A 19,362-nucleotide genomic window follows, 5' to 3' on the forward strand; every position below is an offset into this window, starting at 1 on the left:
GGTAAAATATCGAATTTGGAAACCTATTTCAAATTTAACCTCACAATTCAATTTATCCTTCCTATTTTATTAATGACCAAAACATGGCTCCATTAACACTTCCGAACTCTATTATTTTAGTAGAATGCTTTGGTTGTTTTAAATTTTAGCGAATATTTTTTTTAGCAAAATTTAAGTTTTACGTGTTTTTTATCACTTTACGTATTAATGACATGATTAAAAAGTTGACACTCAACTTTGTTAAAATTTAGACTTATTATTTATAAAACATTGAATATCGTTTCACAGTAACTAATAGTGATTTATTATAATGACGTATGTCCTACTAGAAATACATTGATATGGTGTGTTATATCTATGATATATATATTGTATATTATTTGTCAACACTAAAATATCTACAATGCCTTTAAACTCAATGTAGTTAAGATAACTCGACGATAAGTTACGAGATTTTTGAAGACACTTCTTCGTACAAGAACTTTTTTTTGTGACGTCACAAATGACAGTCACGTTTCGTAAAATGAATGTAACAGAGAATCAAGGGTTCTGGACACCCAAATAATATTTCTGGAAATTCTTTTTTACAGATATAAGGGATTGTTTTTCACTTTTGGTTCTGTGCAGAAAATACCAAAAATGTGTCAAGATCGTGTATTTGATCAATCACCTATTGCGAACCTCCTGACCTTTATAATATCTTCCAAAAAAATAAAAAACTTTGTAGGTATTTTGTATTTAAAAAAGTTTATTAATTGATCATAATTTCATTCTTTTCTGCTGTAACGAAAATGTTGACTCCCTCTATCATTCCCATCTGTTGTCCATTCCCATTCATCTATATCTTGTTCATTCTCCCCCGAGAAAGAGCGTGTCAGATATTGTGTTGCTTCAGGACCTTCTTCGTCTTCTTCTCCTTGTTCCTCTTCAATGATTTCCAAATCTTCGTCTTCTTTTTCCTCCATTTCTTCTTCTAAGTCATCTTCTTCTTCTAAAATCTCTTCTAAGGCCTCATTAGAATCCCTCTGCGTTTCGTATTCTACGTCCACTTCTGGTATTTCTTCAAGAACTTCTCTATGAGCCATAAAAGATCTTCTTTGTGGAACTTCCCTTGAAAGCTGTTCTTTCTCTAGTTTAATATCATTCTCTTGTTTATTATGTACATCATTTTGCTCTGTAGTCTCCTTTTCCGTATCGTTTTCTTCAACGGTTTCAGTTTTTGATTCAAATGATATTTTAGGTACAGATTGAAGTGGAATTACCAGTGTTATTGTTAGAAGAATTGAAGAGAATACTATGGTAAATATTTCTTGAATGTCAAACTGGAAAGAAATCAATATAAAGGGTCAAACATATACTACTTTCAGATTTCTCCGTAATATAGACATTATTATAGAATTACTTTCCGGTTTGGTTACTTACTATCGTGTAAAATTTTGAACTAATTATTTTAATATATTTTTTAATCCCTCTGTTTAAAATTTATCTTGTATATGGTATATAAAATCCGTGCCTCATTTTTGCGACAAGTTTCATAAAATCTTATCTGTGATTCAGTAACACAAACCCAAAATATTCACGACACAACATCATGATATAATTGCAAAGTATGTATGGCACGTATGGAAAAATTAACACATACAATTTTTACCCATATATTTCTCGAGCTTCTACTATAATTGAGTATGACAAATAATCTAAACAAGATAACCATTTGTATTTTTTTGTTCTATGACAATGTAGGAATAGAATGCTAATAGTAAGCTATCAATTACCGCGAAGACTAAGTTGGGAGCATGCTAACCTAAAAAGGGTGTAGGTCTCCTACTAGAGCAGACTTGAGTAAGTTAATATAAACGAAAAATGCTCACTGCCAACAGAAACAAAGGAGTACCAACAAATTTGTCTCAGTTATTTTGATATATTACTATAATAGCCTTTTCTTATAACGTCAATGAGCCTGTTAGTTATTTTTCCGAAGAGATACACGAGACAAATATTCAATTTTGAGACACTGCAACATTAGTATCAACCCATTACCGGCCCTATATAAATAGTCTCCTCACAGAATGAGGAAGGTTAAAGAAGTTTTAGGTTTTTAGATTTGTAGACTTCACTTTTGATAGCAATATGGAAAACTCTTAAGCATGCATGTTTCCTCACGATGTTTTCCTTCAGCGGTAAAGAATTTTACTAAACAGCAAATAGATACTGTCATTTTTAATACATTTAATCCACTTAATATAGCAAAAAAACCGCCAGCCAAGAGCAGATTGGCAGAGTACACTTTTGAGAGCAATATGGAAAACTCTCAGGCATGCAGATTTCCTCACGATGTTTTCCTTCACCGGTAAAGCATGATATTAAACTGCCAATGGATTCTGATTTTTTTTAATACATTTGATCCACTTAAAATAGCAAAAATACTGAGATTGCTCAGTCAGATCCTCTGTGTCGGGTTCCAGTATACTCTTTTCTAAACTAATTCGAAACGGGTCGCAATCGGGAAACAATATTACTCCAGTTTTTTCACTCATACGCCACAGTAGGTACCGCTTCACCATGGCGGTTACTAAGCTTATTTAAAACCAAACTGAGCTTACCAATGTCGTATAAGAGAATTCCTTAGGCGATCGGACTGTCGCAGTTTTAGTTAGATAAACAATGAATTGTATAAGATAAACTGCGTAGGAAATACGGCTGATGAAAAGAAGTGGGCGACTGCAAAGCAACTGGGAAAGATATCCTGGAAAATTTCAAAGATTTATTAATATGATGTACTTCGTGTCTACTAATTCTAGTCCTCAGTCTAATAATATCCCACTGATGGGTACACTTCTTTCATACACAGAGGGCTTAGAGCACAAAGCCGGTTTTTTTTTTCAACAGAAATATTTTTATCCAATATCTGTTTTGGTTGCCTTGCAAAGATCGTATTTTAGCGATAAAGCCGCTAAAAGCTAACGTATTGATTGTTTATGCATAGGTATTTCTATATGTAAACTTTTCTTTCTTTCCTACCTAACAATTGGGTATCGAATACAAAGCAAAGTTAAACGATACTCTATACCTATAGATAGCCATAGAAGTAAAGCTAAAGTAGTAGATTGTGATAGGCTTATTTTCCATTTAATCTCATTTAGTTTGTCTATTCGATAGTTGAACCTAAAAAGGTCTAACGTTATAGAATTAGAAAATATAATTTAAGTGTAATGAAAAACAAAACGAAAACCAGTACTCGTTTGCCATCCCACATTTTTCTGTATAACTTGTATTGTAATTGATTTATGACATTTGTTATTGTTATTTGTTGTGTTAGTTTAAAGTTTTTTTTTTTTTAATTTATAAAATAAATCAATGAAGTGATTGTCATTATTTATATCTTATTTATTTTAATCGGGTTCACTTTTAAACGTTTATGTGATATTAATTCTCAGAACACAGAAAAATGATTGTTTTATTATTAATTATGTTAGAAAAAAGCAACTACTGAGTTTGGCAATTCGGTAGAATTTGTCCCCCAACTAGTGGTGTGCACTTCATACATGCGCAAAAGCACTGCCGACCTATAAAACATGGATTTTTCGATTTTATGCAATCTTTCGGCTATATGCCTACCCTGGTCAAGAATCCCGTGCACGCCACTACTCCCAAACCAGGTAGGGTCACAATAAAAAAGACTTGACCTTTCAGAAGTGCTCTTTTGTGTAAGTAAATTTGAATATGAAACCGTAGAAATGTTATGAGGTAACTATCCAAATACTAACTATCCTAATAATAAAAAAATTACGAAAATTCTTACCATTGGAATTCTTATGGACAGCGTATATCATCCACGCGAAACCCAGAGCAGTGGCGAATGGGGCGAGAGTGGCATAAATAGCGGCGAACGTGACGTCATATCGGTAATCAAAGTATCCTGAATCAGCTCCAGCCCATAGAACTAGGCCCCAGAGACTAGCACACGTGAACCAGCCTAAGAATGATAGCAGCTGCAATGACATTAGACAGTAAATTAAAAAAAAACAAACTGACTTTCGCTTACTCGTAGAAAAAGGTATAGGGGTAAAGCAAACGAACATAAGAGTAAGTTTCTTGTAGCAAGTTATAAAAATAAGACAAGAGCGATTTTTTTCCGAACGAAACAAAACTAGCCCGCACAGATAAATCAAAAGATGAACGTGATCTCAAATGAAATTTATTTTATTATTTCAGTTTACATCGACTGTTTTAAGGACTCCTCCGGAGCAACAAACCGTGACTAATAAAAAAACACAATAATTTGTATTTTAAATGTTGTTTACACACTGTATATTTTTTCCAGCCATTTTTTGTAAAAAAAAAAAACGTAAGCAGCTAATTAACGTATTCTTTGTTATTTTAAAATCTGCCTCGGTTTTATATAAATAGATATACCAAAAAAATATTTATATAAAACCCTATTTATCCCCTGAACTATTTAACTCAGTTGCAAATCCTATGAATGCGTAAAATAGTCATATACCTATATATAATATATTTTTACATGGGTAGGTAAATATTAATTTTAAGTGAACTAGATATGCCCTGCGGCTTCGCCCGCGTAAATTTCGAATGCAGCGTACTACTACATCGTCTACACCTATAGTCTATATATGTATATAAATACATGAGATTTTGACAAACATTTTTTTATCTTTCGTAATAAATATATATTTTTTATAAAAAGTATCACAATTAAAAAAAAAACAGTATTATTATTCGCCAATAGATGTCAGGAAGTCATATTTTTCAGTTTAAATTGGGACTACCCAAACGCCACCTTTTTGTTATTTTTCTTCCAATGAAAAAAACACAAATAAAATGTCATTTTCTAAGAATGAATCCTAGCTAGATCGATTTATAGCTCCCGAAACCCCCTGTATATTAAATTTCATGAAAATCGTTGGAGCTGATTCCGAGATTCCAATTATATATATATATATATATATACAAGAATTGCTCGTTTAAAGATATAAGATACGGTAACGTTGTTTTTCTGCAATGAAACTCATAGGCCGGTACAAACAATCGTGGCATAACGACGGAAGAGTTATGAAGTGCACTATATGCTATAATAGCATGCAAAAAATATATATTCGGACAGTAAGAATTTATTTTTAAGGGCATTAAGATGTGAATATAACGAAAGTGAATAAATCATTATTAATCTGTATCATCTATTTTAGGCCGTGGATAGAAAAACCCGCCGAGCGAATTTAGCGGTACGCCGCTCATGTACCCCAAACTGGTTAGCCCGCTAAGGTGAGATTGCAGTCAAGGGCTAACTTGTAGTAGAATAAAAAAAAAATTATTTTTATTTTTTTGGAATAATAAAAAAACCAAAATGGCAGGTAGAGAAATAGTAATCTAGCTTATGTACTAATATTATAATATGGTTACATTCTACTTTCAAGGATAGTGTCTACACGTTAGCAGTTTGAATAATACTTAACCTTTTAGTAAAAAGTATTTTACTTCGTACAAAATTAATTTAGCAATAAATAATTAAGATATTCATAAATCATCAATTTCATGCACTTCAATTACGCAAAATATCTAATAATATTTAATAACTAATGTTCAAAGAGACATATTTGAATTTAACTTATTAATCACTTAATTTAACGGTGAAGGAAAACAGACAAACACACGTGAGGAAACCTGCATGCCTGAGAGTTCTTATTCAAAGTCAAAGTCAAAAATATCTTTATTCAAGTAGGCCCATAGATGGCACTTTTGATGCGTACTTTACATGAGAATTACAAGGTAGTGAGATGGATGATGGCGATAACCATATTCGTAAACTTAAAACTAAAGCTACGAGGGATCCAAACGCGTCCTGGTCTAAGAAGAAGCCCACAACAAACTTAACCGGTTGTTTTTTTTTTTATTGATGTTCTCAAAGGCGTGTGAGGTCAACAAATTCGCACTTGGTGGAACACCTTCTCATAGGAGACAACCCGTGCCATGTAGACGGTAGTGGGCCGGTAAAGGGTGGATGATGTTTTTTCTTTATTCCACAACAAGTTAGCTCTGATGGTAACGGGCTAACCTGGTAGCCCGACATCTTACCGGAGCGCTTAATCGCTTAGCGGCACGACTTTGTCGCTAAGGCGGTAACTAGCCACGGCCGAAGCCTCCAGACTAAACAAGACAAATTCTAGAAATTATAAATCTCAAACTGCCCATGCCGGGATCGAACCCCGGATCTCCCACTTAAATCCAAAGCGCTAAGCACTGAGCCAGAAAGATCTGCGATGATACTGCGATACAAATTAAGAAAAACATTGCGAAATATAAGTTAACTGATATAAAATACGCTAACTTCGGCATCGGTTGGACAGCCTTAGCTTAGCGCCTGCGATTGCCAAAGAGTCGCAGGTCGAAATCCTTTCGGTTTCGAAATTTATAATGCTATTTAAATTTATAAAAAAGTATATTATACCTTTGAGATACCAGATTTCTTTCTCAATGCAAGTCCCAAGCTGATTCCGATCAAGTATGGAGAGCATCGATGTAGGATAGATGTGTAGCTCAAACGACCAGTTCTGTACAGTTGGCTGACACTGAAAATAAAAAAATAAAACTTAAAAAAAAAAAAATATATATACCCTTTGTTTTTTTTTAAGCTTGGTGGAAAAGCTTATATTATAAATGTCAATGTAAGTTTGTTTGTTACGCTTTCACGCAAAAACTACTTAACCGATCCTCATTAAACTTTGTACACATATTCTTGGAAGTGTTAGAAGTAATATAGAATACTTTTTATCCCGACATTAAGCTCGGTTCTTTGGGAGAGGGGATGAAAGCGTTTGACGATTTTACACCATAACTCCGACAAATTATAACCGATTTAAATAATTATTTTTGTACTATAGAGGCCAGAATATGTGTTTGATTTTCCCTAAACTTTGTGTAGATCTGAATGAAGTTGGAGATACAGAAGAGGACACAGACGATACAGAGGAGGGCAGAACTCCTCATTTAAAGGCTTAGCCATACTGAATACTTTTATTTTTTTAAACTAAAACTAAATTGAATGCCACATCAAAAAACAAAATCAAACGTAGACGAAGTCGCAGTCGCAGTCGAAGTATGTACCTATTATAATATTAACGAATACTTTTCTGACAGTTTTTTCACCGACTCACAAAAAAAGGGGAAGTTCTCAATTCGGTTGTATTTTTATTATTTTGTTATGTTTACCGAACTCTGCCATTTATAAACCGATTTAAAAATTATATTAATTAACAAAAATCTTATTTTGCTAATTGAAAAATGATATAGCGTATCGGGTTAGGTATCGGACACAAATGCATATGAAGGTCAGCCTTCATCATGCATTTCCGCATAGTTTAGCCTTTTTCTATTCAAGAATTTCAACAAAAATACTGACTTGCCATTTCAAAAGAGCAGTGAAAAACCTGCCAAGTGAGAGTCAGACTCACGCACTGAGAATTCCGTACTTTGAAAGTAAAAGTTTCGAATCTAATATCTCTCATCATATCACTATATATGACAGAGGTGTTTGAAATCAAATTCAACTTATTAATAATTCTTATATTCCCATTTATAGTTTTTTTTTAAATGTAAAAGAGGGCTTTTAATGACTCGTTAATCTCAGATTCATTCCTTTATTAACTGGCTTAAAAAAACATTTCACCCAAATTTTAAATTTAAATAAATTTTAAGCAATATTGTGTTTTTTTATTGTTGTTACTTGCAGTTTAACGAAAACATTACTTTTGATGTCATATTAAGACCAGCTAAGGCCCCGAGCTATCTCACCCACTTTAACAATATCATATTTAATCGATTTGTGTGCTGGCCGTTCTACAGTTGTTCTATAAAATGAATCACTTCATTGATTATATGGAATTCATGAATATGTTTACCGCTAAAGCAGAATTTGTAAGAAATGCATTAACTAAACCTTTTTTCGTCGACTCGATAAGAAAAACCTCTTTTGTTTGGTGAGGTAATATCATATCTATCCTAGGTTGAATGTAAATTTTAAATATTGGTAAAATATCTTTGATATTTTAAGACTTTTAAAGATTAACTGCTGCATCCAAGCTACAAACTTAATCTGTTTTATTTTTTTAGTGTAGGCATAAATAGTAAAATATTAGTGAAATACTAATGAACATAAAGACATGGACAAAATATAATTTATAGTTCCGTTGTTTATTTAGCTACGGACCCCTAAAAGTATTGCAGTTTTTGTATTTATTTGTAAGTTGACATTTATTTTTTATAAAAAAAAAACATAAATAAATAATCATATATACCTACGAAGTGTATAGATTTGTATTTACCTGTCATCAAAAAGTTCGAACGTCTGCACTTCTGCAATTAAAACTTCGAGTTTTTAAAAAAATGCTGTTTAAAAATTAAAAAGAACTACTCAATAGCCACCCATTACGCCAAAGATTAAAAATAATACCTACGAATATTTCCGATTACAAAAGGTCATACATCAGGTACTTATAAGAATCCAAACTGTTTTTTTACCTTATCGCTGCTAAACTGCGTTGCTAAACAATGTCTCAAATTTATTTTTTTCTTTGTCCATCTCCAGAATGCAGTCTGTCTCTGTTCTAAGCTACGTTAAGATAGATTCAGCTCTTAAGCCTGGCATAGGCAGGCTTAGGAGCTGAATAAGTTAAGTTTAATTTCTTCTACGGGATGCGAGCTATCTGTGTATGTGTCTCTCCAAATACCAGTGCGGTGCTTGAGCCAAATATAAAACACATATGGACAAGTCTCAGGCATGCAGGTATCCTCACGATGTTTTCCTTCCCCGCTGAAGCAAGTGATATTTTAATTACTTAAAACGCAGATAACTTAGAAAAGTAGAAAGTGCGTGCTGGGATCTGAACTAAGCCCCCGAAAATGAAGTCGCGATCCCACCCATTGGGCTATGGCCTATTCTATATCTGGGCTATATAAAAATAAATTAATACCCTCTTGCCTGTTTTAATTAAACCGTAATATGAATATATTATACACCAAAACTTACTCGTAAGGTCATTTTAAAAAAAGGAACATTCATTTACCCGTTTTTTTTTTAAATCCAACTTGCTTTAGAAATATTCAGTTATAAACTAACCGATCCAATTATGCAAATTAAATGCTATTCATGATTATTATAATAATATTAATCATCGTTAAAAATGTGTGGCATTGGCATAATTAATTACACAACAGATGTTATTTCGCTCGCAATAACCACTGTAATTGTAAATGACTGAATAACGTTTAGAAAATATCTGCCTTGTTAGAACATCGGCTAGCTAGTTCTGCTATGGATCACGAGGTCCTGAGTCGGGCGAATTATTTTTAGGCCGCTAAGTTGTTTTGTATTGACCATTCTATTAAAGCATCATCATCCTCTCCATTATTCTGGGCCGCTTGTTTCCAGCGGCTCCCGACTCGTTTGGGTCGTCCGTCCACCTGCTTGGGGGTCGACCAACGCTACGTTTACCGATGCGGGGTTGCCATTCCAACACCTTAGGATCCCAACGTCTATTGGTTATCCGAGCTATGTGGCCTGCCCATTTCAATTTCAGATTCGCCACCCGTTGAGACATGTAACTCTAGTTCTTCTACGGATCTCCTCTATTGAATATCCTCAGTATAAACCCACAGTTAGGAAATTTGAGATTCCTAGCGCTACGCCTCGAAGACTGCCGATCTAGGATACTATCAATGGATAACTAAATGTGACGTGCACTGGATTTTTCATCAGGGCATGAAGCAGGAAGAGGACATAAAACGGAAATATCTACTCCCATATTACGATTAAATAAAAAAATTATGGTAAGCAGTGCTTGGGGTGTAAGTGGGTGGGGCTAGGGGGTGTAAGTGGGTGGGGCTAGTACCAGTCAGCCTCCCAAATTGCCAACCTCACCTGCACGTGGTGCACCCTGCCGTTTAACCGACGAGGCTCTGGCGACCGACAAGTGGCGGTATAACCACTTCGAATTGGCTAGGCTGAACAAATGGCACAGACCGGTGTCGGGCAGCAGCGACAGCGGGGCGATCAGTCTAGCCCTGCGATGACCAACCCGCCTGCCCAGCGTGGTCATTATCGGGCATATCTTTAATGGGAAGGAGAAAAAAACCACAGCCCCTAGTTCCCGGCGGCCCCGCTATTCCTGGCTCTGGCAGCGGTTATGGTAACGGCGGGGCAAGGGGTGTTAAGAATCTCCGGCAGAGATTCCGCTGCCAACCCCGACGACTTGACCTGGCAACATACAACGCACGCACGTTGAGGACCGATGGAAAGGTGATTGAGCTGGAAGAAGTGGTGAGCAAGTTGCGCTGGGATATTATAGGATTGTCTGAAGTCCGGCGAGAGGGGGAGGACTCGATAATCTTGGAATCCGGCAACTTGTTTTACTACCGGGAGGGTGACCAACAGTCACAGGGTGGTGTCGGGTTTATCGTCCACAAGTCTCTCGTCAACAATGTTGTAAAAGTCGAAAGTGTGTCGAGCAGGGTAGCATACCTTATACTCAGAATTACCAAACGGTATTCGTTGAAGGTCATACAGGTATACGCGCCGACTTCGGCACACCCAGACGAGGATGTAGAGGTTTTGTATGAGGACATTTCAAAAGCCATACATGCCTCGAACACCTACTACAATATTGTGATGGGGGATTTCAACGCGAAGCTTGGCGAGCGAACTGGTTCAGAGTTGAGGGTGGGGCAATTTGGGTATGGGCAACGGAACCACAGGGGTCAAATGTTGGCTGACTTCATGGAGAAGGAGGGCCTTTATATGATGAACTCCTTCTTCAAGAAGCGGCCACACAGGAAATGGACCTGGATAAGCCCCGATGGTTCCACGAGAAACGAGATCGACTTCATCATGTCGACCAAACGGCATGTATTCAATGATGTCTCTGTGATCAACAGGGTTAAAACCGGAAGTGATCACCGTATGGTAAGAGGCACATTGAGTATAAACGTTCAACTTGAAAGAGTCAGACTGGTGAAGTCTACACTCCGGCCTACTCGTGCCCATATTCAAAACCCCGAGAGCTTTCAACTAGAACTACAGAACCGGTTCGGTTGCCTAGCAGATTGCGACACTGTGGACGATTTGAACAACAGGCTGGTGGAAACTGTCCAAACAGTCGGGTCCAAATTCTACAAGGCCCACCGTAGAAACAAGGCCAATAGGTTCTCAACCAATACACTCAAGCTTATGACGGAGAGGCAAGAGATGAGACTACAGTCTATAGCAGACGCGTCCGCTTACCGGCGGATTAATAGGCAGATCTCTAAATCACAGACTCGTGATATGCGGCACTTCAATACAGAGCGTATTAAAAATGCCATCGAGCAAAACAGAGGCTCTAAAGTGTTCGCTAGAGATCTGTCTATCGGTCAGAGCCAGTTGATGCGACTGAAGACCAATAATGGTAGTCTTGTCTCTTCCAAACCTGAGATCTTGGGTGAGGTTGAGAACTTTTATGGACAGTTGTACACCACAGTACAGACGCCTGTTGAAGATTTGGCTAAGGATCCTAGAGCCAAATTAACTCGACACTATACCGAAGATATCCCAGACGTCAGCCTATACGAGATTAGTGTGGCTCTCAAGCAGCTTAAAAATGGCAAGGCGCCGGGTGATGACGGAATAACGGCAGAACTCCTGAAGGCAGGTGGAAAACCGATACTGAGAGTCCTTCAGCGATTGTTTGATTCCGTTATTCACCAAGGCACAACGCCAGAGGCATGGCACAGGAGTGTGGTGGTTCTGTTCTTCAAAAAAGGTGATAATACCTTGTTGAAGAATTACAGACCCATCTCGCTGCTGAGTCATATCTACAAGCTGTTTTCGAGAGTTATTACGAATCGTCTCGCTCGTAGGTTTGATGACTTCCAGCCTCCCGAACAAGCCGGTTTCCGTAAGGGCTTTAGTACCATAGACCACATTCATACGCTGCGGCAGGTTATACAGAAGACTGAAGAGTATAACCGGCCACTTTGCTTAGCGTTTGTGGACTATGAAAAAGCCTTTGATTCGGTGGAAACTTGGGCTGTGTTTAGGTCACTGCAGAGATGCCGAATTGACTACCGGTATATCCAAGTGTTGCAGTGTTTGTACAAAAACGCCACTATGTCAGTTCGTATACAGGATCAGACTACGAGACCAATCCAATTGCAGCGAGGCGTGCGACAGGGAGATGTTATCTCCCCGAAACTATTTACCGCTGCGTTGGAGGACGTCTTTAAGCTTCTGGAATGGAACGGACTTGGCATCAACATTAACGGCGAGTACATCACTCAACTTCGGTTTGCCGACGATGTAGTCATAATGGCAGAGACTCTGGGAGACCTAAATACGATGCTCGATGGCCTCAGCAGAGCTTCTCAACAGGTTGGCCTACGAATGAACATGAGCAAGACGAAGATTATGTCTAATGCTCATGTTCCGCTTCAACCAGTAATCGTTGAGAACACTGCACTCGAAATTGTTGACGAATACGTATACCTAGGACACACGATCCAGTTAGGTAGGTCCAATTTCGAGAAGGAGGTGAACCGCCGAATCCAACTCGGATGGGCAGCGTTCGGGAAACTCCGTGCCATCTTTTCGTCAGAAATCCCTCAGTGCCTGAAGACGAAAGTCTTCGAACAGTGCGTGTTGCCAGTGATGACCTATGGCTCTGAAACATGGTCGTTAACTATGGGCCTCATAAGAAGGCTTAGAGTCACTCAGCGGGCGATGGAGAGAGCTATGCTCGGAGTATCTCTACGCGATCGAATCAGAAATGTGGAGATTCGTAGAAGAACCAAAGTTACCGACATAGCTCAACGAGTCGCGAAGCCTATACAACTATCCTATGAGAAAGGTATTTTCAAACATATTTGAAAAGCATTCCGGAGAATTTTTTAACTCAAGTAACTGGCCTGAGCCATTATAACGTTAGATCCACTTTTAAATTCATCTATGAAACTCAAAAAAGATTTTTCAAATTGGCCTGGAATTTCCTGAGTTCTAACAAAAAATGCAATATTCACTTCAGCTTTAATATTCTACCTCACCTTAGATTTTAGAAAAATGACAGGAATGCTACTTCTTTGTTAGATCTAATTATTCACTCATTTGCATTCATACGTATTCAAATTATTATCCTATAACATATAAATAAACCGGAACTTACTTCAATATAAAAAAATTACAGTGATAATAAATTTTCAATTCATATTTTGTAACAATTTGCTATTAATATATAACAGGCGCGCATGAATAGAGCACTTTAGTGGTTCAACACTAAATTCCTAAGCTCGGCCACCGCTCCTCAATGATTGAAACTATCCGTTACCCGATGTGATCAATACATTAATTAAATTAAACCCCTGAAACCTGCAATGCAGTGATGGAGTCCGCTTTGTGGTGGTTTGCTCTTAACTGACAACTGACTCTTGATATTCCCAGCTAAGTAGATTAATTACTAAGAGATAATTGTACGTTTTTCTTGTTTCTTACTTTACTATTTTTTACTTAATACAGCGAGGGGCGGTGATAGCCTATTGGTTAGAGCTTCGGCCTCCCTTTGGGTGCACCGAGTTCGATCCACGCACCTCTAACTTTACAGAGTTAGTAGCGTTTTTAATTTAAGCAATTGAAATATTACTTGCGTAAACGTTGAAGGAGAAAATCGCAACGAAGGAGTGAAGTGCAAAGGATGGGCTACAGCTTAATAGCATACTAAATAGAACATTATCAGTTGCCGGAGTCGTTTTCAAGTATTTAACTCTGCATCGCCATAGTAAATGAAACAAATGTCACCAGCTTTAAGAGTCGCAAATCCTCTTTTTTGTTTAACAAATACCGAGCTCAAGCGTTGTATACAAATTTGATCTGTAACTCAAAGCAAATAAGATCCATTTTACTCCGATGTTAAAGTATTCCCATACTCGAAAACGACTCTTCGATTCCGAGCGAGCAAATCTTATACTAAGATGACAGGACTGTTTCATTCCCTTATTTAGCTACGAAAAGCGTTAGTTTAACTGTTTAATTAATTATTTTAATTAATTAATTATAGTTGAATAATTAACTTATTGACTGCGTCGTTGGTCTTGGTCGTGTTTAGCTTCTTTAACTGCGTTTACTACGTATAAAGACTCACATACCTGACTCCCTGGTAAGCCAACGCCGTTAGGCGATGGTCTCTGAACGTGGTGTATCTGGAGTACGCGGCAAGGAGGTGCAGCAACTGGGTCACAGTACCGGAGAACGGCACGTCAGATTGGATCGCCCATACTAATATGCCTCCCAAGATTGTCAGTTGGAAATCTATGGCCATATGGTGGGTTTGAGGTGCACACTAGAAAACATAATATTTTTTTAATTCTTTATTCCACTACAAGTTAGCCCTTACATGGAAGCGGGGTAACCTGTTAGGGAGTATGTAGTTTTACCCCTAAACGGTTGCTATGCGACATCGCACCGGAACACTGAATCGCTTAGCGGCACGTCTTTGTCGGTAGGGTGGTAACTAGCTACGGCCGAAGCCTCCCACCAGACTTAATATATTCTTCATCATTACGATAAAATGCCAATTGTCTCTGTTCAAATAAACCTGTCAGTGCACTTTATTTGTTTGTTTATAAAGGTTGTTCAGCGATCGGCTCGACTATTGCAATGATCTTGACAAAATTTAGATACATTTTTAGCACGTAAATAGCTTGCATTCTAGAGATGAATACGTATATCTGTTTATTGTTTATTGTTATAAGGTACACAAAACCGGTAATAACTAAAGGTAGGTAAAAAAATACGCAAATATGCAATAAATAACTATAGTTAAAGATAAATTAGGAGTAGGATAATAATTAAATAATACCTACCAGATAAACCTACCCCTTACATTAAAAAACAACCTCAGTTAAACCTATGCAAGTTTTTAAGCTTACCTGAGGTTTAAAACACTATTGTCGTGTAGTTATTAAATAGGTAAAGTATATAAAATGATTATGTATGTTTATTATATTTGTATTTTGTTTTTCACTTTTTATCGACTTCGCACGCTCGGGTTGCCTTTAAAAGTCACCTATAGTTATAAGGCTTCCTTTGCACCCTAGCACAAAGTACTGTTACTGTTTTTCTATTATTGTCGTTAAACTGTGTGAAGATGGTACACGTATCTTAAAGAATAATACAGACAAATGCTAATGCCAGGCAAACTTCATACAAATTCCACGGGAATCTTTTCCCGTGGAATTTATTACCTACCTATATTACTTTTGGTATGATTCTTTGTTAAACAAAATAAGAATTCACTCCACGATACAGGCTACCTTGTTTGGAGACCACTAATAATTTATTGGTGTAATCTTTTAAAAAGGCTATTTTTTTTTAATATGTTTTTTATATATTTCTATGATCTTCTTATAAATTCATACATTTAATTGTTTTAAATGTATTATAGTAGCTATATTTTGAAAAACGGGCGACAATGTGGTGTATTGATAACGCAAGTCAATCGATGCGCTAGTCACGTGTAGCTTGCACAATATTAACCCAAATAAATGAGTTCATAACTGCTACGTTTCTCAAAGATCAGGCTGCCGTGCCTAGCCGGCTAACTACCCGCATAAACGTTAAGGAAGTATATTTTTTATTAGCTTCTTAAATAGATTACGGTAAAGGAGTCGGAGCTCTTTATCTACAATCTATTTAAGAAGCTAAAAAATTACGCATAAATCGAAAACGGCATAATAATAAAGCCAAATAGTTGTTTCCCATCGAAATATATCACAGTAAGTATGTATCAGCATTCCATAATAACCTGGTCAAGGCCGTGTCAAAACACGCATAAAAAATCGCGCCAATAAAGAAAACATCTTATAATGCATGGAAATAATGAACAAGGCTGTTTTCGCAGTTAGCCTTTTTTTATATATAGACCAACGCTTGAACATGCAACTGCAATGAACCCTGACGGTAAGTCATAATGCAGCCTTTTATATACCTATTCTTGATTTGAATTAACTTCTTTCTTTGCTTCCGGCTTCCCCCTGCTGCTGCGTCTTTTGGTATAGGCAGGGGAAAAACGAAAGCCGGAAGTGCATTCCAGATCTTTTGCTATGCGTAGAAAGCAAAAAGCAAGTACGTGTCTATTAATTTAAACTACTCTACTACTATACTAAGTATTTAAACTAAGTAACGCTTCAGAGTATTTTAATGCTTCGCGATCAATGATAGAAAGGGTAAAACGAAAGAAATTAGTTCCCAGGACAAATTACCCAAATAATATTATTTGTATCACTCATGCGGGGAAAGTAGTAACTTGACGCTCGCTGTTGCGGTTGAAAAAGAACCGTTTGCCCATTTTAAAATTTGAGTGCGACAAGAATAATTAAAATGGGCAAACGGTTCTTTTTCAACCGCAACAGCGAGCGTCAAGATACTACTTTCCCCGCATGAGTAATACAAAATAGTATGTGCAACAAGTGCGACATCTATTACCCACTCAAGCGAATGACCGCACTCGCTTCTCTCGTGCGTTCAACTTCGCTTTCGTGGACAATCGACAACTTGTCGCACTAGTTGCACAATATACTATTATTCAACTGCAAGATAGCCTTTAAATGCAATCTTCCTAATGGCAATTGTTGCAGTTTAAGATCGTATCACGATATAATGTTAAGGGTATGGCAGTATTAAACCCTTACTTCTAATCGTTATCTACTCGGCATCGTACCGAAACTAACCGTAGTGGTAACGCGCCGTAGCGAAACTCCCACTCCCATAATCTGATACCTGATATATCTGGCAGAATAATTCCAAATCAAATTCAAAAATGTTTTATTCATGTAGACCTTATTACTTTTGAAGCGTTCATATTTAACATGTAACACTACAAAGTGATGGTTATCTCCATTCGTTAACTTAAAAGTTAAGCTAGGAGGGTTCCAAACGCGCCCTGGTCTAAGAAGAGCTCACAACAAACTTAGCAAGGTTTTATGTACATAAATTATATTTTCAAATATGTATCGATATTGCACCGTCATAACCATAGCTTCTTTAAATTTATCTCTTAAAGAATACTTAAAGACAGGAAAACACCTTCCTTGATGTGCCTACCTACCAAGTGAGACATGGTAGTTTATTTATTACCTTGGTTTATTACCACTTGTTAAACTTCTTTTACTAAACAAACACGCCCATAGCTAGCGACCATTCATCATCCGCATTTAATGTCAGTCACACAGCATATACATCGTCACTCATAGGAGACATGGTTTTGGGGCATGGACCCGCCACGCTGCTCCAGTGCGGACTGGTGGGCTTTAACGACTTTTGTCACAAGTAAGTGATAATAACCGGGACTGACGGCTCAATGTGCTCTCCGAGGCACGGGGGTTGACACGACCGCTTTTTTTTTTTTTTTTTTTTTTTAAAGTATATAGACAAGTGCTTGACTGCAATCACACCTGATGGTAAATGATGATGCAGCCTAAGATGAAGCGCGCTTGCCTAGAAGATGCCTATTCACTCTTGATTTGAAGGTACCCAGATTATAGGTATCAGGGAAGACGGAAGATGGGAGGGCATTCCAGGCCTTTGCGGTGCGGATCAGAAAGGAAGAAGCAAAACGCTTCGTACGTGTTGATGGTATTTCAACCACGTAACGGTGCAGATTCTTTCGGTGCCTCGCAGTTCGATGGTAGAAAGGAGATGGTTTGACCAAATCGAATAGCTCCTGAGCACACTCTCCGCTTTCCTAATTCCGGTCTGTTGCTTAAAATTCTTTAGCAGAAAACATGGAATTCCTAACTATTCTTGGCCGTAACCGGGATTCGAACCCAAGGTCTCGTGAACCGTAGTCGAACATGCAGTGGTGTGACCGAGTATGCACTAAGCTGGCAGATGATAAAAAATGGAAAACATCTCCAGTACGAATTATAAAACACTTAAGCATAAGCATTGTAACAGTTATAAAAAGCCTACCCTAAAGTTTTCACAACTCGTAACGATTTTTTTTCATTTTATATCATCTGCATACCTTCTAGGCACCCCGTTTGCTTCATTGGTCTAGACCAATGAAGCAGCGACCATTATAGAAACATAACCCATTAAAATAATAATACTTCGTCACCTGCTGGAAACTTAAAATGCAAATAATACAAAAACTCAGAAATGCAGTAAGTACTCAGCAACTTCATTCATACGAACGAGAATATTTAAATTCCCTCCTAACTTATTCCGTTCGCTTCCCCGGAATCGCCGAACATATTTGCGGCGCGATTTTCCGAGCTGTATTTACGGAAATAGTACATTTGCAAATGGGTACCTACCTCCTACCTAACTACAAGATTTTATTATTAGTTACCCCATTCTTAAAACAGAGTTTATAGTTCGATTTTGTTGATATTTATCATAAATTCGTCATTCACCCACTTAGACCACCACGCGGTTTGATAAGATTCTATCACTCCACTGTGAGCTAGCGGTTCCACTTACATTTGTAATATGTAAAATGTACAGACTTCAATACATCAATACTATAACTCCAGATTTTAATACGTTTATTTCTTAAATATAGGAATTTAATAAAATTCTAAACCCCCTTCCACTCTCCGTCGATTAACGTCCTACTGCTCGATAGGAGAGAAGGTTATAGAGCATAAACCCACTGTTCTAATGTGGATTGGTGAGTTTTAACGCCTATTATCACATAGTGAACATAATCAGGATCGACGGATTAACGTGCTATCTATCTAAATATAATCGTCTACTTAGCACGGGTTGATACGGCTATTTTACTAACTCCGATTTGTTATTGAATTACTATTAAAGAAACCCCAATACTTAACAAGTTTTGGCCCGAACCGGGATCCGCAGTTAAATATGCCACTGGGCATACGACGCAGAATTGTTCGCTTGACATAAATTATCAAGATAGCGTTCCGTATATCATTTTTTGTGTATTCACAGGATAATAGTTAAACTTCACAACAGGCAATCTAAATTGGGTTTATTTTTATTCCATGTACATGCTCATTAAACTCAACGTTAGATTGGATCGGGTTGAATGCACTCAGGTCGGGGTTCGGGTCCGGCCATGTACTGGAGATTTTCTTCATTTTATATCATCTGCATACCCTGTGCATACCCTCTGTGCAGTGTGCACGCCACTGGGGTCAATAGGTTATTTGTAATAATCTGGACTGAAATGATCTTTAGTTCATCGAGGGGCACTGCTGGGCAGTTTATATAGTAGGCAAAGTTTGTTTTAAATCCATGGAACGGTCCCGGTTACGGGATAAAAACTATTTTAGTTACTTTTGTTAGTCTCCAGGATACAT

General features: G+C 37.3%; 1 protein-coding gene across 1 annotated transcript in view; it reads right to left on the reverse strand.

The window, feature by feature from the left end:
* Positions 1-728: 728 nt before the first annotated feature.
* The window catches only part of LOC120624158 (nose resistant to fluoxetine protein 6-like), a 44,437-nt gene continuing 25,803 nt past the window's right edge, over positions 729-19,362 (reverse strand). The window contains exons 8-12 of the mRNA XM_039890533.1: positions 14,182-14,375; positions 6,467-6,587; positions 3,803-3,992; positions 2,604-2,746; positions 729-1,322 (exon numbers count right to left, since the gene is read on the reverse strand). Of these exons, the coding sequence (XP_039746467.1) occupies positions 768-1,322; positions 2,604-2,746; positions 3,803-3,992; positions 6,467-6,587; positions 14,182-14,375 (1,203 nt within the window). The 3' untranslated portion in view covers positions 729-767. The remainder of the gene's footprint in view (positions 1,323-2,603; positions 2,747-3,802; positions 3,993-6,466; positions 6,588-14,181; positions 14,376-19,362) is intronic.

The sequence above is a fragment of the Pararge aegeria genome, chromosome 5, assembly GCF_905163445.1.
Source record: "Pararge aegeria chromosome 5, ilParAegt1.1, whole genome shotgun sequence".
Lineage (NCBI taxonomy): Eukaryota > Metazoa > Arthropoda > Insecta > Lepidoptera > Nymphalidae > Pararge > Pararge aegeria.